Below are 23178 nucleotides of genomic sequence, written 5' to 3'. Positions count from 1 at the left end.
AGATCTAATTCACAATGCACAGTACTGGGGATTGAAAATGAAGTCAGGACTCTAAGCTAAAGCAAAGATGTCAGTGTTTGATTGCAATTAACTTGAAGTGTGCAAAGGTTATCTCTCTGTTTCCTACCAGGTGAAGTCTTTCTCTGAGCAGGGGCAAGGTTTGGCTGTTAGCGCTGATGTATAACTTTTCCCTTTAATGCAGAACGATGTCTCTTTCCTCCTTCTGTAAACTCGCTCTTGGCCCATGATGCATTTCTCTCCCTGTAGGAGAAAACATGTCATGCATTTACATTCGTGGTATAGTAAACTGATTCATAATCTAGATGACAATTAATTTTCATAACAGACACAACTAATTTATGACTGTTTTGTGTTTTTTTTTCTTCATTTATTATAATTATGGTTGTACTTCACTTAATGGGTTAGTTTACCCAAAAATGTGAATTATGTAGTTAATTGTTCATCATCATGTTGTTTTATTGCCCTGAGACCTTTGTTCTTTCGATATATACAAATTAAGATATGTTAGGTGAAATCAGAGTGCCCTTAGCAAGGTTAATCGACCTTCAGCTATGGCCCCCGCTGCTGGAATCAGCTTCAGAAATAATCAGATGTGCTCCAACATTAGGTACATTGAAATCAAGACTGAAAACACATCTGTTTAGCTGTGCCTTTACTAAATGAGCACTGTGCAACGTCCGACAGATCGCACTATTATGTCTTTTTTTTCTTTTTCATTCTTTTATAATCTGTTTTAAAACATTTTAATCTGTTTTTAGAATTAGAACTAGAAATCTTTATTGTCCACTCGTGTGAAAATTTGTTTTTGGCCTCCCAAACATCACAAATACAAAACACAAACACAAACACAAAGCTTCCTACACCACAGTTTACCAACACACAATACTAGCTCCAATACTAAACCCCAGAATAACAAAGTACTTCATGCTCATTGATTCAATATTCTAATTGCAGACGGTATAAAAGATTTCTTAAAAATATTTGTTTTTGCTGTGGGTACTCTGTATCGTCTACCAGAAGGAAGCTTTTCAAGTTCAAAATATAGAGGATGGGTGAAGTCCTGAACTATCTGTGTTGCTTTGTGTTTGGTCTGGTTTAAATACTGTTCCACAAGCTGCTTCTGGGGGTCCATTATGATCTTACTAGCCGTTGAAATATTTATTTGTAATAATTTTTAATTCTTTTCTTGTTTCTTTTGTTTTTGTTTATGTAAAGGCCTTTGAATTACCATTGTGTATGAAATGTGCTATATAAATCAATCTTGCCTTGTTATAATTGGCACAGCCTGTCCTGAGGAGATTCAAAGTCCAGAAAAACATTAAAAAAAACATCTTTAAAATATTTTATATGCTGTCAGTGGTTTTAATGTGGATTTTAATATCAAGCTATGAGAATACATTTGTCCACAAAAAAATAGGATTTAATTTAACAGTTTCTACTCCTCAGTGTCAGTATAGGCTCCGCCTGTGCTTTGATTCATCAAGGATTAGACAGTGTCCTAGGCTGTCGCCAGTGTTGCCACTGGCTTGCATGGTTCAGGACTTGTAGAGCTGCCCATGGATGGATTTGCTCTTCAGTGTTTGAACTTTCTGCAGTGAATATTAAACAACCCAAGCTCATTCTGGAAACGGAGCCTTGCAGATGTTTCTGGAGACAGCGATTTACGTGGCCGGAGGTACGTACGGCTGCGTTTAGTTTTTTTCGAGCGACTGCTGCGGGGCGGTGTGGCGCCGCTCCGCCCCTCCTCTTCGCGCTCGCCGGCCGACGGCTCGCCTCCGAGTGGAGGGCTTTCCCGATGCAACCAGTTTGTCCGCTTAGCTCACAGCGTTGCATCGGCGGAGCGGAGGCCCCGGAGGAGGAGCCAGCCTGCGGGGACGACGACCGGGATCAAGTCCAGGGAACAGCGGTTCCGGAAATCAGTTAAGACGAAAAACAGAATCCGAAAAATAAGGGCGAGAACGCGGCGGGATCCGAAAACACGGTCGATATCGAAGACAAGAGAGGCCCCCGAGAGGCGCCCGAGACGCGAAAAATCACGCACAGCGGCCTCTCGTGGATCCGCGAAAACAAAAACCGCTCAAATACGTACCTCCCGGGACGTAAATCACGGTCCGCAGAAACGTCCGCAGGGCTACGCTTCCACAATGAGCCTAGGTTGATATTAAACCACACTAAACTGAACTTCAACACTGAAAACTGGACTGACACTGTTTCAATTTACATTTATCTTCTATACGAAGCTGCTTTGACACAATCTACATTGTAAAAGCACTATACAAATAAAGGTGAATTGAAAATTGAAATTGGATTCAAACAGTATATAGTGATATCCAGAGTGTACATCACTGCAAAATGCTCTTGAACACGCACAATATACTGACACTGAGGAGAAGAAACCATTGAACGAAGTGAGTATTTTTGTTGTATGTGATCACATAAAGATATTTTCATAGCTTGATAATATTTTGATTGAACCACTGAAGGCATATGGTCTATTTTAAGGATGTTTTTGACACCTTTCTGGAAAGAGTCAGGACTGTTGAGGATAAGGAAGCTCTCGGTTTTCATCCAAAGCATCTTATTTTGTGTTCCGAAAATGAATGAAACCTAAAAATGAGTCTCTGAGGTTTAGTAATTAATAACTGAAGTTTCATTTTTGGGTGAACTAAATCTTTGACAAGTACTTACAGTCTACTTATGCAAGAAAGAATCAAGTTACAGCTATATAGGTTGAGGGGTGGTACCTAAACATACACTTTGTGTAATAACTATGATAAGTACATAGTATGTACATTGTGACATTTGGTATTTAGCGTTTTTGTTGTTGTTGTATTTTTGGTTTGTATTTGATGAGCAGGAACTTGTTGAGAGGTCAGTCATAAAACAGTGTGATATCACCTGTAGGTCAGTGAGCTTCCAGGAGTCATAATCAGCTTCTGTGCACTGTCTGGGAAATGACTGCCGAAAATCCACCTTCACCAGCTCCCAATCTGAACGGTAACTTATGTGGCCAAACACCCTGTTCACATCAGTAAACAAAAATAAACACATAAGCCTCCATCTGGCCCTTAATCCATAAACATAGCATTATCCACCAATCTGTGACAAAACGAAAAAAAAAAATCATTCACTGAAACAAAGTTATTCATCCCTTTCACTAAACGCAAGACTATTGGAGTGTAACCTTGACTTTGAATCACAACACATTCTATACCCAATTAAGCATCTTGGGATCAGCAAATGAATAACTCAGTCATCAGCAGTGTGTTACTAATGAGCAGAGGCCTCTTTAATTGAGGCCTTTGAATCTCACGTCGCCTTTATGAACAGGGCAGCCTCTTTATAATACAGGGACCACCTGCTGTTCTGTGTCTATGGGAAGATGCTCTCTATTTGATGCCAAATAAAGAACCGTTCACCACCACAAGGTGGAACCCTGCATCTGTGGTTTTGAAATTCAATGCAAGGGTGTTGTGAACAATTACAAGTGCTTTAAAAAGGCAGTACTCATATCTGACATAGGCTATATTGCTTTACAATGGTCTGTGTCCAAATGTATTAACCATCTGAAGGCTAGCAGTGGTAAATAAACTCAAATTACTCTGCCAATTGTAGTCATACAGATGTGTTATACAGTAATCTTTAGAAACTGTAAAATGTTTATTTTTACTTGTGTGGACCCACAATAAAAGTGTTTTTTTTGGGGGGGAAATGAAGAATGAAAATTTCCCTCAAGGAAGCACTTCACTTAGTTAAGTAGGAATATTCAGTTTGTGATTGACTAAAAGTTTGAAAGCAAAATCCTCTTCTGCAAAATGTTCTTTATAAGTCAATGGCAGTCAAGCTTAGACAGCACAAACAAATTGACTGAGAGCAAGGAAAATGAAATGTATATTATTATATCCTAATAGCCATAAAATCAACACAGGAATCATAAAAATAACAAACAGTGACTAAATCATTCAGAAAATGTACAGTTACTTCAAATTATTTGAAGCCATCCTATAAAAATAACAACTCACCAATTACCACAATTTATGAAGTGTAATATTAAACTAATTTCAGAAGAAGAGCGCTCATGATTGACCCATCTGGCCCACATCGGCTAATTATGATCCTCCAATCAAAAGATCCCAAGTCACTATATCCACATTTCCTTTCTACAACTCTCTATATCTGGAACAAACCCCTCTCCTCCCCTTCTTCCTCCTTTGTCCAGAAGGGGTGACACGGCAGACCAGTAATTAGCACTGTTGCCTCACAGCAAGAATACAACTAGCTCCGCGTCCTCGCCGGGCCATCTAGTATTTCTGCGCAGAGTTTGCATGTTGTCCCTGTGTCTGCGTGGGTTTCCCCTGGGTTCCCCGGTTTCCTTCCACCGTTCAAATATGCTCTATTTTAAAGACAAAATTAGCCTGAGTCTCTTTTCCTAAATGTCTCACTCTCAGGAAGTTCACCCTAGCCTTAGCAGCGAGGGAGTTTTGAGTTCGACCTGAGCTCTATCTCCCCTTGCCCTGCGAAAGGGAGGGAGCCCTGGGCTCGAGGATCCCTTGAGCTCAGGGCTGTCTTCCGGGACAGCATGCCAAACAAGCTATTTATAAGTGTGAATTCTTGAAATTGCAGTTTTAAACCATACTATTGAATGCTAAACTGGTCAAAATTAATACAGGACCCTATAGCTATTCGGCTGCATTTGAAATAGCATACCTTTCTATTATACAGTAGGCAAAAAAAAAAAATTTGTGACCAATAAAGTACAGTTCTGGAAAACAAAACTAAGAAACCACTTTAACAGTATTATCAGTTATCTGGAGTTGCCATTAATATGTGCATGTTCAGAGGAAAATGCTAATTTGTGTTATTTTATAAACTACTAAAATAACTTGTTTTCACAATTTCAAAGTGATATTTCATTACTTCATAAGATAATAATGTGTTTAAAATATAATAGTTAGTATAAATTAAACCACCAAAGCTTTCCCGAGAGATGGGTTGCGGCTGGAAGGGCATCCGCTGCGTAAAAACATATGCTGGATAAGTTGGCGGTTCATTCCACTGTGGCGACCCCGGATTAATAAAGTGACTAAACCGAAAATAAAATAAATGAATGATGAAAACATCAATGCTTAAATGTCCATGATGTATGTTGTTCATAAGATTTTTTTCTTTCAAGGACAATAAACCATACTACTACTACTTAACAAAAATGTTTTACTCAAAAAAGTCCTAGCTATTAATGGCAAACCCAGAGAACCGCTATTACCTTTTAAAGTGGTCTCTTAATTTTTATAGAGTTATTCACATTTATAAAGTACTAAAATCATGCAAAAATGTCCCTGGTGACCTACTCCTTCATGGTGAGATATTGAAGTGTGCATACAATGGACACTTTACTGAGGCCAATGGAGTGGATTTATGAATGGCAGTAAAGCGACACAACTGAAGCTGCATAGGGGATGGAGTTTGTTCCACAGAAGAAAGTAAAACAGGCTTGTTGATATGAGGGTGAGTATATGTTAACAGAGTCTTCTTTTTCAATTAACTAATTTTAAAGTTGGCTAATAGCATTTTTTAAAAGAGAAATAACTCATACTCACGTCATAACCAGAGTCTCATCTCCAGGTTCACTCAGAAGTCCGTCCACAAACACAGAAGTGCTGGTAAAGTTATGAATGCTCCACGTTCGTCCTTCATCTATGCTGAACCTTAAACAAACGTTGCAATCATCATGCATGTGAGTATCATGTATGTTTGCACTATTATTAATAACCATAATTTGATGGATTATATTTTTTTCATAGAGTGCCCAAATACACGTTATATACTGTACATGCAATGTATGTTGATATGTTTAGTTCATGTATACATTTGTTGATCTTTCCCCATTTGTTTGTGATGGTTTGCTCCATTTATTATTGGACTGTTTTAATATTGTTACGGGGGTGCTTTTAGTGAGAATAAAATGCAAAGGTAAGAAAGATGGAGCAACAGTTTATTTATTTATTTTTTTGAGTTTTATGCCTATTCTGCAAAAAAAGATTTGAAACTTGAACAAAACCAATAATATAATATAATATAATATAATATAATATAATATAATATAATATAATATAATATAATATAATATAATATAATATAATATAATATAATATAATATAATTTAATATAATATAATATAATGTAATATAATATAAAATAAAATAAATTATAATATAATAAAATATATAATATAATATAATATAATATAATATAATATAATACAATGTAATATAATATAAAATAAATTATAATATAATATAATATAATATAATATAATATAATATAATATAATATAATGTAATATAATATAAAATAAAATAAATTATAATATAATATAATATAATATAATATAATATAATATAATATAATATAATATTTACATTAAAAACATCTTCTGAATGCTATTTTTCTTATTATAAACATCCTGAACTTCCTGTCGTCTAAAATAAAAATCAGTCAGTCAGTTGGTGTTGATTTTCACAATGTGAAATATGAGGGTTTGCAGGCTACAAGCCCGCATTAGCACTACAAGCTCTTAGTCTTATACTGACAGAAGCGGTTGTTTGCTCTGCCAAAACTCAATGCCGATGAAGCCTTCAAGGCTTATGTGAGAGATGGTAATGATTTTCTCTTTGATCTTCATATAGGATTCCTTTTTACTCGCATTTGAGGAGCAAGGTGAACATGATACGTAGTGTGTGAATCACTTCATTTTCTGTGAGTCTGAGGCTGACTGAGTGCAGAGATTTGGTCTGCTCGGTGGACTGAAGAGCCCTCCAATGCCAAATCAGCTTCTTAAAGCAGTCATTCAAAGGGATTACCAGCACCCAATCAGATCAGTAAGAATCAGGGAGGGAATGTCTTGAATTCTTGTTTTTTATACTAGTCTGACCTTCTTTACTGCGTTTACTGCTCTGTTTATCGTGTCAGCAACTGTGCACATTTGGGTTTAGTTATGTTTTTGAGTTTGAATGCATGCAAATGATTTAACTTTACTACTGTACTTAACTACATTTCAACTCACTGTTCAAATGATCTGTTTACAGGTAATCTCAATGATTCACTTAACTTACAAACTGATTAAAAACTGATGTCAAAACTGGTGTCCACTCAGCTTGAGTGTTTGCAATTGATGGCATGAAATGTCTAATGGTGAGTTTTAGGATTTATTATTGTAAATAAAATCACATTTAGGTCACAACTGTCAGTTGTTTGTGAGCTTAATCTGCTGTAAAAGGCCAAGTTGTTTATACCCTCTCGGCTTGAATGTGGAAATGTCCACATAAGCGTATTTCCATCTAAACATTCAAAATTAGAACATAATGTTAAAGAGATCATTTGCCCAAAAATTAAAATTCTGACATGTACCCACCATTTTTTGAGTTTCTGGTAGCACTTTATAACAACTACACACTATGAATAATTTGATAAGCCTTAGCATAGTGAATTCCTTATCTGTTAAGCATTACCTCTACATTAATAGAGATGATAAGCAGTTTATAACTGCAGATACAAATACTCTTTTCTTGACTTAGATACACATTTAAAATGTGCTTAATGATTGTATTGTCATACTTTGTTATTGATTTATTTTTCATTACTAAATTAGGTCTTGCATCATTTACAAACCAGTTATTTGAGAGAAGTTGCTGGGTTTTAAAGACTGCGTAAGTAAATGATTAATAAACTTTTCAAATAAACATGTATATATTTTATTATTGAGCCATATATTAATAGTTAATTTTTAAATTAATAAATGCTTTATAGACTCAACTTCATCCAGTTTTGTGACCTAATCTAAAGTGAGGACAGTTAAAGGCTCTGTTAAATTTTAAACAGGAAAAAACAACAACTTTATTCATTTCTATTAATTCAATAACGAAACTGTATCAAATGAAAAATACAGTAAATCTTTGTTCTCTTAATTAAAATATGATGTGCAGTTTAAACATTGCTAAATGACATTGAAATGTTGCATTATATTATATTGTTAAATTATTATATTATTGTTGTTTTATCCAATTTTATGTCATATTTTGACACTCCTGTTATTCAGCAAAGTTTAAACTGTACAGTAGATATAACTTTTAGATAAGATTGCAAATATTATGGCTCATTTGATACTGAGCCTTTAACTGTCATTTATAAGTGATTTATAATGCATATATAGTTCTGACTTTAGATTAGGTCACAAAACTGGATGAAGTGGATTTAGTAAAGCATTCATTAACATACAAATTAACTAAAAGTATATGCCAGAATAATAATATATAAATGTTGATGTGAATAGTTTAATAATCATCTACTAACTCATTCTGAATTATCTTTAAAAACCCAACTAAACTTAAATACAAATGATTTGTAAATAATGCAATAGTTAATTTAGTAATGAAAAATTAACCAGTAACAAGCATGAAAGTACAATTATTAAGCACATTATAGGCATCCACTAATTTCCATTTAAAATTTTTTTTCCTAATATGAAATTCATTGGGTGCCAGCAACGAACATTCTTCAAAATATCTTCTTTTTTGTTCAACAGAAGAAAGAAATCCTAAAGGTTTAAATACACAAGAGTAACAAGAAATTAGTTTCCATTTTTTTAAATAACACAAATGAATGCTCATGACTTTTCCCCACAGGTGTAGAACATAACAGACACAAAACTATCTTGGATATAAATCAAGTATAAAGTTTCATGAAATGCTGACACATTTTTCTCTGCGTTACTTCTTTATAATATTTGTATATTTTTATATTTTCCAGCACTCATATTATGTATTTTTTTTGTTTTGTGTTTTTACTTGTTTGAACATTTTTATTATCATTAATTAACATTATGGTCATCAGTATATATGTCAAATAATCCAATTATTAATAAATAACATGAAACTATAAAATATCAGGGTGGCAGGATGGTTAGCACTGTTGCCTCACAGCAAAAAGGTCACTGGTTTGAGTTCTGGCTGGACTAGTTATCAATCCTGTGTGGAGTTTGCATGGTCTTCCTATGTCAGCATGGGTTTCCTCCGGGTGCTCCAAAGACCTATGTGTGAATTGAATAAACTAAATTGGCCTTAGTGTATGAGTGGGTGTGTAAATGCAAGATTGTATGGGTGTTTCCCAGTGCTGGGTTGTGGCTGGAAGGGCATTCGCTTTGTAAAACACATGCTAGATAAGTTGCCGGTTCATTCCAATGTGGCAACCCTTGACAAATCAGAGACTAAGCCAAAATAATTAATTAATTGATGATTAAACATAACATACCAATAAGCTATTTTTACTTGTAATGCTTAAGCACATTAAAAACCAAGTTTGCTTTTAGGTAAAACCTGCAAAAGAAAGACTAAATGCATTTACTGGAGTAGCATTTTTATTTCTACTTAGTATCACTATTAGGAGTATCTACTTTTTTTTTTTTGGTGCTTGATTTGTGCACTTTATCCTCCTCTGACTACAATTTTATATGTCCAGACATTATGTTACAGAAAAATGACTTACTTGAGTATTTTTAAAGGGATCGAGGTGTCCTTAATGGCCACAATGACACCACCATGATCTAGATAGAGAATGTGGTGCTCTTCTTCAAAAACCTAAAGAAATAAAGGCATTTAACTTTAGTCACCATCACTGTAATAATCAAGAATCAGCGTCGTTAGAGAAAATTCAGTTGAGCAAACGAGAGGCAGCAACAATCCTGGAAATCACAGAGAGGACATTAAGACAGACAGATGAGTCTGCCACATACTGAGCCCTGAAACGCTACAAATGAGAGGGTGTCAGATGAGATTGGGCAGAATGAGGACATGAGAAAGAGAGAACTCAAAGAACAAACCCAACCCAGTCTGCAGGGAAAGATGGGTGTTAAATAATAGCAAATCTCAAGCGTCGTGACAAGTCACAGAACAAGACATTTTTCAGACAGCGAATAATCGCTGCAAAACTAGCTCGCAGATCATTAGTGTTGTCTTTGAGTTCAATCTCACCTGTCTCCAGGTCTTGCCACAGTCTGCCGTGATGTACATCTCCTCTTTAAACTCCACCAGCTGAGAGCCGAGGTTACCTGAAGAGAAGATTCAGACAGAACAACTTCACAAAAACACAGAGACAGAGAGAGCATCTTTAATTTGGCTCTTGTTTAACTTGAGGCGAAGCAGCAATTTTCTTCACTTTGTTTGATTTAAGAGCAAGGGAGGAGTAGACGTGAGCGAGTTACATATAAAGAGAACATGACTGGGAAAAAACTGGAGGCTGTTGCGGATCAAAGACTTAAAACTTGTTAGAGCTGAAAATTTTACTGAGAAAGAGAGTGTGCAATAATGGCAAGAGAAAGCTGGGGTTTGATGGAGACTATCATTTATTGGCTGAAAACAAGCTGCACTTCATTGATAACTCTTTTCAAAGTAGAGGCTGAGGGACTCTAAACTAATCATGTTTGTTAGTAAGTGAAGTCAAGAGAGAACTAGTCAGTGCCGTGTTTCAATCCGCCTACTTTTATGCGCATTTTGTATACCACATCAAAAATGGTTTAATGGTAACACCAAGATGTGCAGACATTTAGAAAATAAGAATAAAAATGTATGTGCACAACTCAGTAGGATAAACTTTTTATCTGATAAGAAAAAAATAGGAACTACAGAACTACATTCTTTCATTAATTTTAAGGGGGGTAGGGGGGACCGAAGCACCTGAAAAGAAACCGATGCGAACGCGGGGAGAACATGCAAACTCTTCACAGAAACGACAGCTGACCCAGCCGAGTCTTAAACCAGCAACCTTCTTGCTTTGAGGTGACAGTGCTAACCACTAAGCCACTTAGCCAAAATGCTGCCCGCATAAACTACAATAGAAACACATTTACCAAATAACTTGCAGTTTGCGTATCAAAACGTTATGTGATTTAGTTTTAACAGATTATGTGTAAACAAAAATATTTTGATTGGATGCTATTAATGGACAAACATCTGACGTGTTGTTTGATTATTTTAACATCACTTTCTGAATACTTTTAGTCTCCTAATGGACATCTTCCACCTCATAAAGTCAACACACATTCATAAATTATAAAAAAAAGGCCAACAGTAGCTATGTTTCCATCCAAAATGCGAATTAAATATTTGCGCAAAACTGGAATATTGCATAAAAGATTTGCAAATAATGCAAAGTTTAAAAGACAGCAAAATCGTCACATCCCGATAAACTGACGCCAAATATCAAAAAGGAAAATGAAATTCAATGAAGTAAGAGAAGCTGCATGAATGTTTTTCTTATATAATAAATTACTTGGACCTCTAAGGGACGAAATGCAATGAACACATGGTGATCTTTGAGAGCACAGTTGCTCAAGATAGTTTATGGATAATAATATTATATAATATAATAATATAATAATAATAATAATTTTGAAGCTATGGGGGATGGTCGGCCTGCTGGTCTTTGCGCTAACTGGACTGGCCTCTTACCTCCATGTGGAGGGCTTTCCTGTAACAACTGGTTTGTCCAGTTAGCTTGTTGTGTACGTCGCCGGACTTGAGACGCAGAGAGGAGTTAACCATGAAAAAGCGCACACAGCAGCCTCTTGTGGATTTGCGGAAACAAAAACTGCAAAAATATGTACCTCCCAGAAACGTCTACGGGACTACGTTTTCAGAATGAGCCTGGGTTAAAATAATTTCTAATAAATACCACAATTCGGCCAATCATCGGATTTCATCGTTGGGCTGATAGAATGGAATCTTATACATGACATTTGTTAATGTGCATCCAAGAAAGATGTTTCCATTGTAGTTCATGCACATTTTTTTCTTATCGGATAAGTAGTTTAATCTACTCAGTTGTTCGCATAATTTTTTTATGTGCATTTTAAAATTTATACCTATCTTGGCATTTTCGTCTTGGGTTTTTTATGCGATATTCCAAAAAAATAGATGGATGAAAACAGCTAGTGGCTTCTCCTACAGCAGCATATTCCATTTTTATTTTCTATTTGACGCCAGTTTATCAGTAAGTGACAATTTTGCTGTCTTTGCCTCATTGGATGGACACAGTGCTTTATTCACAGATGCTTTATGTGAGATTCCAGTTTTGCACATACTCTAAATCGAATTCACATCCTTGAATGGAGGCATAACTAGAGTGACGCCATCTCTTTAGTGAGTGTCTTTGTGTGTGAGTCTCATGCAACCCTGGGGGAATAGACAGACTTTGTGACCTTGTGAACTTACAATAGATCTAGCCTTGGATTCAAGAACATGAATGTATTGTTTCCTCCATTTCACATGAACCCTGTGGCAATAAAGACCAAGTATTTCATATATCTCTGCCTGCTTCTTTTTGCAGCTCAGTGGTTGAGCTCAACACTTACAGTAGAAACTGAAAGGCTTTTTATTTTGTCTTTATATGGCACATTATATTCAATTTTCCCTACTAAAAGTACTTCTTTGCATTACTTTTTTTGGTTTAAAAAATTGCTCACTTTGTATGTTCTTTCATGACTTTCCTAAACATGTTGCAGTGCAGATTCGGATCTGGACTTTAATTATGTCTTGCAACTGAAGAGTTGAGGCATAAAGAGCTTTATTTGATTTGAGCTTTTAAGCTTTCACTGCAATAGTGAGAGTCCTAAAGTGTTCGAGTTATTATTAAGACTGACCTGCACCCATTATGAGGCCTGGGGCAGAATCCTTAGTGTGGACCGTTCCAGATACATACGGGTTGTCGGCCCATCGCAAATGCAGATGAAGATGACAGTCAGGCTGCGAAGAAGAACAATTAAAAATACAAATTTATTTCTCTTTTGGTAACTACTGTATGCACAGTCCTGTTGATCAGTTGAACATTGACAATCTTGGTAAATATGAGCAAACACATCTGCATTGATTATCTTTTTAATATTTCATTAATAAAATGCAGAAAAATATAAGCTTTCCATACAGTACAACAATTTCAAGTAGGGAAAGTTAGATTTAAAAAAAAATCAATAAACATTGGCCACATTTATTAGCATCTTCAGTAACTGTTGAGAGTTAAATATCTTTGATGGGTTTTCCTATTCATATTTATTTGTTTCAGAAAATCAGTGGTGAATAGGAATATGAAATTGTTTAACCAGTGTTTCCACATCTGTCTATATGTTAAAGAGCCCCTATTATGGGTTTTTGAAAATGACCTAATGACCTAATGTATAACACAGTGAAGTGAAATATCTGGCTAAGGCTTAAATCTGAAAGTGCACCGTGTTTAAATCTATTGATTTATTTATAAAACAGTCGACTCATTGTGGCTCAAATGAATTGCTGTGGTAACAAGTCTATAGCAGTGCTGGCATGACACCATTATGAAACTTAAGCCCCGCCCATTTGTTGTGTGCACAGACCCGGGAAAATTAAAACCCCCATCCACAAACACTACAAAAGAAAAAGAGGAAGACAAACACTAGCAGATCCCAGTTGAATCAAGTCGCAAAGACGCTGTACTCTTAAGTGTGAGGGAAAGTTAGAGTTATTTTCCCCAATAAGGCTGTGTAGAGTCAGTGGTTGAGGTTTATTTTTGCAAAAATACATTGGCATTATAGTCTCAGCCTTGTGGTTTGAAATTACAGGAGTTATCTGGGAGAAATAACAAAATGGGAGGATGGTGGGAGATGGATCTGAAATACGAGAGACTCCCAGGAAAAAACGGGAGTGTTGGCAGGTATGCTCACACATACCCTCTGCACTCTGACTACTTTAAAATTGTTGATAAGCCTTGGTGGGCATTTCTCTCTGTCTCACGCTGAACGCAGTTGACCAATCGCAAAAGTCTGGGTCATCGCGCTAAGGAAGGGTTTGGGGAACTAATAAATGGCTGAACAAATCATATGGGAGTCGATGGGATAATTAGGTAAAAATAGATGCATATTATAAGACAATGAAAGTGTTTTTTGACCTTGCATGCATATCAGTCAGTTGTTGGAGAACCTCAAAACCAAAATATGACCCTTTTTAATGCATAATAGGGCTTTTTAAGAAAAATTGAGGCGATGACTCTCATTTTTTGAAGGTAAAATATTTAGAAGTATTAAATGGACAGTAAGGCATACTAATTAATATTTATATTATATTAGATATATATCTATTAGATATATATCTATATCTAATAGATACAAATTTGCTTTTGGGTTTTTAGGTTTTTCTTTTGTTTGAAATGCATTTGATTTTTTTTTTTTGTATTTCTATGTAATTTTTTTTTAAACAAGTTATGAATTTGTTATTGTATAGTTTTTTGTTATGTTTTATAATGTGTGTCATATGATGCTACTGCCCAACCTTAACTGCTGCGACTAAAAAGTTGTTAAACTTAATCATATGCTGTCTGAATGCAAGAATTAGTAGAGTCTTGCAGTCAGGCAGATTCAAAAAGCCTCTATATCACTACAAATGATTTGGGAGAGTTTCAGGGGAAAAACATTTCTCATTCAAAACCACATTTTTCATCATATTCAGTTGCCAGACACCTCTGGACCTTCAAAACAGACAGATATAAGAAATAAATAAATAATACAGCAACCTTGGAATAGTTTTTTGGTGGGTTTGTGCACACATGGATAAAAAGTGCTTCACGAATGATCTGTGATAGAAGAACAATCTTTGATCTCTTGCCATTTGATTAATTGTGATATTTTACACTGATTTTCAATGAATGGTTAAAATTTAGCAATTTTTTTAATGGAAGGTCAATGCAGCTTCATTTTTGACAATCACTAAAATAACAGTTCAGGCAGTTTGACACTTTTTTCACTAATGAAAATAAATATATAAAAATAAACATATTTTGTCGTAATGCATGTGTGTTGCAAAATAATAAATGAGCATCAAAAGTTCATCACGGCTATGTCATTGTTTAAACTAAATGACACAAAATTGTTCTCAGAGGTTAAATAAATGGTACAAAATATGAGCCAACTCTGAGTGTGCATGCAGGTGACACGTGAAGTAAATGAGTATACATTAATAAAAACTATGGATATGAAAAAGACTGTAGTGGCAGTATCAAGGCTGGATCTGTCAGTTTTTTCATCATATTCATAGTAAATTTCTGTTACCATTCAAAGCTTTGAAGACAAACATGTATTTTTACAACACACAAATGCTGAATATACAGTGCATCCAGAAAGTGTACATCACATTTTTTGTGTAGTAGCTTTATTCCAAAATGAATTAAATTAATTTATTTCCTCAAAATTCTCTACACAATAGCCCATAATGACAATGTGAAAAAAGAATTTTTTTAAATCGTTGCAAATTTATTAAAAATAAAAAAAAAACAGAAAAAAACACATGTACACAACTATTCACAGCCTTTGCTCAATACTTTGTTGATGCACCTTTGGCAGCAATTGCAGCCTCGAGTTTTTTTGAATATGATCCCGCAAGCTTGCCACACCTGTCTTTTGGAATTTTTACCAATTCCTCTTTGCAGTACCTCTCAAGCTCTATCAGGTTGAATGGGAAGTGAAGGTGTACAGCCATTTTTAGATCTCTCCAGAGATGTTCAATAGGATTTAGGTCTGGGCTTTGGCTAGGCCACTCAAGGATATTCACGAAGTTGTTGTGAAGCCACTCCATTGATATTTTGGCGATGTGCCTTGGGTCATTGTCCTGCTGGAAGATAACCCATCGCCCCCGTCTGAGGTCGCTGTACATTGCTGCATTCATCTTTCCTTCTATCCTGACCAGTCTTCTAGTTCCTGCTGCTGACAAATATCCCCACAGCATGATGCTGCCACCACCATGCTTCACTGTAGGGATGGTATTAGACTAGTGATGAGTGGTACCTGGTTTTCTTCAAATGTAATGCCTGGAATTCACTCCAAAAGCTTAATTTTAGTCTCATCAGACCAGAGATTTTTGTTTCTTATGGTCTGAGAGTCCTTCAGATGCCTTTTGGCATCCAGGTGGGAAGTGGCTTCCTTCTAGCCACTCTACCATACAGGCCTGATTGGTGTATTGCTGCACATATGGTTGTACTTCTGTAAAGTTCTCCTCCCTCCACAGAAGAACACTGGAGCTTAGACAGAGTGACCATCGGTTTATTGATCACCTCCCTGACTAAGGCCCTTCTCCCCCGATCACAGCTTAGATGGCCGGCCAGCACTAGGAAGAGTCCTGGTGGTTCCAAACATCTTCCACTTATGGATAATGGTGGCCACTGTGCTCATTGGAACTTTCAGAGCAGCAGAAATTTTGTATTAAAAATGTTCTGTAACCTTCCCAGCCTTGTGCCTCGAGACAATCCTGTCTCGGAGGACTACAGACAATTCCTTTGTCTTCATGCTTGGTTTGTTCTTTGACATGCACTGTCAACCCTGGGACCTTATATAGACAGATGTATACCTTTTGAAATCATGTCCAATCAACTGAATTTACCACAGGTGAACTCCAATTAAGCTGCTGAAACATCTCAAGAATGATCAGTGGAAACAGAATGTACCTGAGCTTAATTTAGTCACATTGGGATTTTAAGGTTCTATCTGCGTTCTGAATGATATGATATTGATGATAATGATATGATATTGATGATAATGATATGATATTGATGATGATGATAATGAGATATTGAGCTTCAAAATTTCTGCATTCCATATAGCAAATATGCTGTGTGTAACATTTGTTTTTTTAAATAAAAAAAATCCTAAAATGTAAATGACTTATTAAAAAAACATCCCATAATGTAAATCAGTTGTCATGTAATAAGAATATGTCAACACCTCAATTTTGACAAAAATGTCAGATAGAACTTTATAATTCTAAGGTGACGATATGCACATGTGATTTTTCAGTTTTTTTATTTTTAATAAATTTGCATAAATTTCAAAAATCTGTTTTCACTTGTGTGCGGAATTTTGAGGAAATAAAATGAATTTAATCCATTTTGGAATAAGGCTGTAATAAAAATGTGGAAAAAGTGAAGCGCTATAAATACTTTCTGGATGCACTGTAGAGATCTTCAAAATATTTGGTATACAATATTAAGAACTATGCTATAATGGCAGAATATTTAGTGTGCAGTATTACTTTAAGTGATTGAAAAAATTGTTTAAGACTATACATTTTTGTTACAGCATATTTTGGATGCTGTGTTCTGTTTCTTTTTTTGTCATTGTTGTTGCAGTGTTGTGTTAACTATTGTGTTGTGTTAACTATTGTTTAGTTTTGAGTACAGGTAAAAATGATTTTAAAGCAGATGATTGATTTTAAGTTTTTTCAATTTAGTCTGAAGATTTAGCTTTGAGTTTATTGTTCATTCTGTGTGCTTAAATGAAAGATGTCTTCAAGGAATGTGTTTTAACAGTTGATAAACAAATAAAAAAGTTGCTTATTTTTACCAGGAGAGACCATAACTGTGAGCCTTTTTCTTTTCTTTTTTCTGTGATCATGACAGCGAGATGCACATAACAGTTACAAAAGCCATCAACGCACTTATAAGAAAATCAAAACTTAACAACAAACACCCAAACCACCTTGCTTTAACACACACAACTGAAAGTCTATCTATCTTAAGGAGGCCATAATTTAATTCCACTACACAAGTCATACTCCATAAAATTCCAGATAAAAGACGAATAAGATCATAAATATAAAGCATACATCAGATGTCAAAAAAGCTCAAAGGGGGCTGGCAATAAAATAGCAGAAAAAATGGCAGAAAATGGCAGATGAGCAGTAAAAATGACAAAAAGATAGAAGAAGGTAGAGAGACTGTTAATAAGTGAGGAGAATGAGAACAATGGGAAAAGAGACTGGGCTGAGAGATGAAGACATGTGAAGGGGGACTAGAGAGACAGCAAAGGAGAGAGAAGTCGATATATGTCCTTTCAATTCTGCTAGCTTGTGATCTGTATCTCATCTTGATTGCCAGAAAGTATATCTGTGTCTTAATTAATGGCCAGCTAGCAGTCTCAGTTTTTAAATGAACATTTATAATGACAAGTATCATGGTTGTGCAAGTGTGTGTACAGGTTTTTTGTGGTTTATGTATTTGATTAATTTGACATGAATATGATTACCTAGAAATTATATTGTTAAGGTGGTTTATGAGGACATTCATTGTGCCCTTGTAATTCAAAATAGTTAAAAAATAACTTTTCACATTTAATATTTGTCTGTGAGGACTGGGTTAAGGGGTAGGTTTAGGGTAAGCCCATAAAATAAGCAGGTTTTAGAGTATAAAATACATTAAGACTATGGAAAGTCCTCATAGAGTGATGAGTCAGATGTTTTTTTTTAATCTCATGAGAAAGCAGCAGGACAAGTGTCTGCTCTGCCTACCCGTCCACAGCCACAAACAGCAGGAGATGAGTCAGATCGAGAGGTCAGTGACTTCACGTCTGTGTCTGAGACAGATGCGCCACAATCATCTTGAACAGCAAAAAAGCAGAGTGTGGGCTGGATATATATCTGGAGAACTTGACTAAAATAGTCACGATTTTGCTAGTATGAATATGCAATGGATTGAGGTGAGAGTTACTTTCTTTAAATCATGTCTATTTAAATCAAATGTGCTTTTAGTTCGTACTAAGGTTTGTAATTTTGGAAATCCATTTGAAAAATGGTCTCTTATGCTCACCAAGGCTATTGTAATATTGTGAACAATGATAACAAAAGTACTTTCAGAGTTTTCAGCATCACTACTCCAGTGTTTTGTGTCACAAGATCCTTCAAAAATCATTATTATATGCTCATTTGCTGACACTTTCATTATTATTGTATGTGAAGAAATATTTAAAACCTTGATACATAAATTTTTAGGACTATTTGATAGATTACATTTTAAAAAAAGCAATATTTATTGCAAAGGTTTACACTCACACTTTTGATTAATTCGATACATACAGTTTAAGTGAGAATTATTAGCCCCCCTTTGATTTTTTTTTCTTTTTTAAATATTTCCCAAATGATGTTTAACAGAGCAAGGAAATTTTCACAGTATGTCTGATATAACTTTTTCTTCTGGAGAAAGTCTTATTGATTTTATTTCGGGTAGAATAAAAGCAGTTTTAATTTTTTTTAAAACCATTTAAGAGAGATTAAGATAATTAGAGGTCAAGATTATTAGCCCCTTTAAGCTATATATTTTTTAAATAGTCTACAGTACCTAATTAACCTAGTTAAACTTTTATATGTCACTTTAAGCTGTATAGAAGTGTCTTGAAAAATATTATTTACTGTCATCATGGTAAAGATAAAATAAATCAGTGATTAGGAATGAGTTATTAAAACTATTATGTTTAGAAATGTGCTGAAAAAATCTTCCCTCCGTAAAACAGAAATTGGGGAAAAAATAATCAGTGGGGCTAATAATTGAGGGGGCTAATAATTCTGACTTTATCTACATGCTAAACATCTTTTTTAAAAAAAGTATTTCTGACCTTAAACTTTGGAAAAATAACAAATGTGTATATTTTATATGCACATAATGTATTTTGAAAATCCATGTCACATAACATAAAAGATAAAAACAAAATGATAAATAAAACACATAAAAAGATGAATAAAAAATACAAGTTCCTACACTGTAAAAAAATATATTATCAATTAGTCCTAACAGCATATGTCTTTGGGTCATTGTAACTTATTAAACCAAGATAATCAACTTAATTTTATAAGTTGTGCAAGGTGTTTTATGACAGTTTAACTTAATATACGTTTAATGGACTCATAAGGTTTATTTGATTTAGCTAAACAATTTAAGGCAACCAGGATTTTTTTACAGTGTCCCCAAATAAAATTGTTAACGCAGAAAGGAAAGCTTTAGCGATAGTTCTGCCAGGAAGACTGGTATGTCACGTCATTCGTAATAACTATCTCGTCAGACTATAACGACCAAGCAACAATCTAATGACAATCTGTTTCGCTGTACGCTGTTCTCCATCCTCCCCACCACCACCAGGTCGGCCTCGTCTCCAATCGGGGGTTGGCTTCGCCCTGCCCTCATCTTCAGGCAGGATCTGCCAGCTCATTCAGAGTTCTGCACCATAAACATGGCTTACATCAAATGACTTTTTGACAGGACAGTAACGAACTTACATTTATCCAAACAATTCACAATAAATGTTAAAACGTTTGTCTGCCTCCTAAAGTCTTTCTGGTAAAACTGTTATGTTACAGTTATGATTACACACACATACCTGGCTGTTGTTTACTGTCATTGTATGTTTTTGGTTCCTTTTGTATTTGATTTACATCATGACATCTTTGTATCTCTTTGCATAATAATAATAATAAAAAGAATGGTTATGTTTTGTTGATAGATAGCCCAGAAATTGAATCTGGAATGATAAATGAGCAGATATATTTATTTACCTGTTTGCAGCTGACAGGTTTGCCGTTCATATCAGTTGCAGGGGGAGCGAGCGCTTCCCAGTCTCTGCCTTTGTTGTAGGTGATGAGAGTCATTACTTTTCCATCTACTTTCTGATTGGCTAAGAAAACGCCCTTGACTCCACGAACCTGAAACACACACAGACACAGATTTCTCAGCATAGCATAACGTTCTAAAGACAATATAAATTGTTATAAGCATCTCAAATCCTAGTAAAGCTATAGGCCGGGCTTCCCCATAAGATCAGGGTGTGCATATACTATGACGAATTTTGACGCTTATATGTTTTGCTACTGACTATAAAGGCAACATGGCATGTTTTTTTGTAGCAAATGCGCACCCTGGACTGATGCAAAAGAAAAGACATTGCCAAATCATTGTTAAAGACTTTGGTGCACAAAAGTGTTCTTGAAGCTTGATGTGATTAATGTTGAACAAAAAAAATTAACATGGAATGTATTGACAATATTTTTGGATCTTTTTCTGGACTTTGAACATCTTGTGACTGTTGTTAAGTGGTAAAAGAGCCTTCGGATTTCCTCTAAAGTATCTTAATTTGTGTTTAGAGGACAAACTCAGGGCTCTGGTACATCATTAGTAATTGATAACAGAATTTTCTTTTTTTGGGAGAACTAACTCTTTAATTTGCACTTAATCTTGTGGATTAAGGTGAAATAGCTGCTTGATAAGAGAAAACAAACCATTGTTAGCTCTTGCACATCGAAGCACAGGAGTTTAACATATTTTAATAAAAATGTTTAAATAAAAATTTAATTGAAAATGAGTAAAGTACTAATCCCCCAAAATGACACCTAACCACAGTAATCTAATGGCCTGTTTCCACTGAGTGGTATGATACGGTACAGTTCTGTGCGCTTTTATGGCCATGTCCATTGTCAAAAAGTACCAAAAAGTGAACTGTACCATACTAGCTCCACAGGAGTAGATTAAAGCGCATGTTTTAAACAGCAAAAATTCTGTTTCATGCTTTTAAAATCATGAATAAAGCTTTAAACACTTAATACACAATTAATAAAGCATGTCCTATGCTGCAAAAGTCAATTTACATGATTTTATTGCAATCTGTCTTTGAGAAGTGATTTAAAGAGGCATGTGATGCAATTTACCCATATTATCCCTATTATCAATTATATATGTCTAAAGATTTAACCCTTTGAGCACATCTAGGTTACTTAGGGTTGACAGAGCACTATTTTATTTTGAAGGTAATTAAATTATTGGTGATGACATTTCAGTAATTGCTTGATATTTGTGGGGACACATCCCCTCCGCCCATGCCAGTTCTCTGTCCTTGCCTAGCACAATAAACGATTAGATTACAAAGAAACGTCACAGACGTACACAAGCCAGGAAAACAAAAACAAAAGAAGTGCCATTTTTAAATACACAGTCGAGACGTTACATCTTACTAATACATACATATAATAATCAACCCAAGCTTAAACAAACCTTGTCATCTTCTTGATAAACAGCCACAAAGCCAAGAAGTAGAACTGAATCTACTCTGTGCACAGTAGTTGTTTACAAGGCCGTCTAAAGAGTGAGCAGTTTCGGTTTCTTGCGTCTATATTTGAAATAACGAACTTCATGAGCTGATGATAATAATGTGCAGTTGATTATTGAAGTGCTTCTGACATCCGATTCTTTCAGAAATTGATAAATGGGAGTGTGACGTGCGGAAAAAAGAAAGGACAAGCCGGAAAAAGCAAAGAAGCAAATGACTCTTTCAGCAAACTAAAACATGAGCAAACTGCCTTGTTTAACTCTTATCATTACCTTTTGGACTATCATTAACTCGGTAATGAGGGAATTACATTCTAATAAAAGAATAGAATAAAGAAAGAATAAAGATACAGATAAGAGGTTACTGTGAGCTTTATATTGCGTGTTGTTTTTGAACCCAAATAAGGACTAAATGTATGTTGTGTGTAGTTTTTGTCTGTAATTGGTATCATATCGGAGACTGTTAGGGTCTGTATGTGTACATGAATGTTGTGTTTATTTATTTTACATAATTGCAGATGTAACAGTAGGATATTTCACACTATCCTTGATTTGCAGTTATAATCAAAAAAAGGTTAGTAATGAACATTTATACACAAGGAACCGAAATAGGCACTCTTTTGGCAGTGCAAATGCAAGCCTGATAAAGGTAACCCATAACATACTCTACCATACCATTCAGTGGAAATGGGCCATTCAGAAATTTTTTTATACCCCTGGTTCCAGCAGCAGGAACATTAGCTTCCTAGAAAGTCTAATTTATTTAAGATACACTACTGGCTATGAATAATAGGTGAGTGAATATGCGTATAAACTAGCTATATCTAGTAACTCATATGTGAATATGAGTTACTAGATATAGCCACGCCCACTTGTTTGTGAAGTAAGATAATCAATGTAAACTTCACCATAGGTAAGCTATTTGCATTGATTTTACGTTCAGCCCACAGTGCCTTATTTCACACAGGTAGTAAGTGAGGTGAAAAGCTGACCTCCAGGATGTCGATGAGCACATTCTCTTCAGGCTGCTTGGTGCTGCGGACGTTCTCCAGCACAATGGAGTAATAGACTCCCTGTGGATCAGACTGGTAGAGGTTGTACGTGTCCGTCTGATACCATTCCTGAAGAGCCAGAAACACCTGATTCTCATCTGTACTCACAATCTGCACATCCTGCAGGAAAGGCAACAAACAAAGTGACAAAACAGGTGAGAATAAAAGAAAAGCAAGTTTA

At 35.3% G+C, this 23178-nt stretch overlaps 2 protein-coding genes across 9 annotated transcripts in view; both read right to left on the bottom strand.

Moving 5' to 3' along the window:
* Positions 1-23178, bottom strand: part of esyt2b (extended synaptotagmin-like protein 2b) — an 846120-nt gene that overhangs the window by 153042 nt on the left and 669900 nt on the right. The window lies entirely within an intron of this gene.
* The window catches only part of sorcs2 (sortilin-related VPS10 domain containing receptor 2), a 306229-nt gene that overhangs the window by 21778 nt on the left and 261273 nt on the right, over positions 1-23178 (bottom strand). For 6 of the 7 annotated variants that reach the window (XM_087261591.1, XM_087261592.1, XM_087261587.1 and 3 more), the window contains 8 exons: positions 22938-23117; positions 20403-20549; positions 12713-12815; positions 10047-10123; positions 9562-9653; positions 5619-5726; positions 2920-3040; positions 128-261 (listed from right to left, as the gene is read on the bottom strand). In XM_087261591.1, coding sequence (XP_087117717.1) covers positions 128-261; positions 2920-3040; positions 5619-5726; positions 9562-9653; positions 10047-10123; positions 12713-12815; positions 20403-20549; positions 22938-23117 — 962 coding nt within the window. Of the gene's footprint in view, positions 1-127; positions 262-744; positions 919-2664; positions 3041-5618; positions 5727-9561; positions 9654-10046; positions 10124-12712; positions 12816-20402; positions 20550-22937; positions 23118-23178 lie in introns of those variants that run through there. The other variant, XR_015496019.1, reaches the window with a different exon arrangement.

Source organism: Danio rerio, chromosome 7, assembly GCF_052040795.2.
Source record: "Danio rerio strain M-AB ecotype USA chromosome 7, GRCz13ab, whole genome shotgun sequence".
NCBI lineage: Eukaryota > Metazoa > Chordata > Actinopteri > Cypriniformes > Danionidae > Danio > Danio rerio.
Note: the sequence above shows the minus strand (reverse complement) of the source record. Positions and strands in the feature narration are given on the sequence as shown.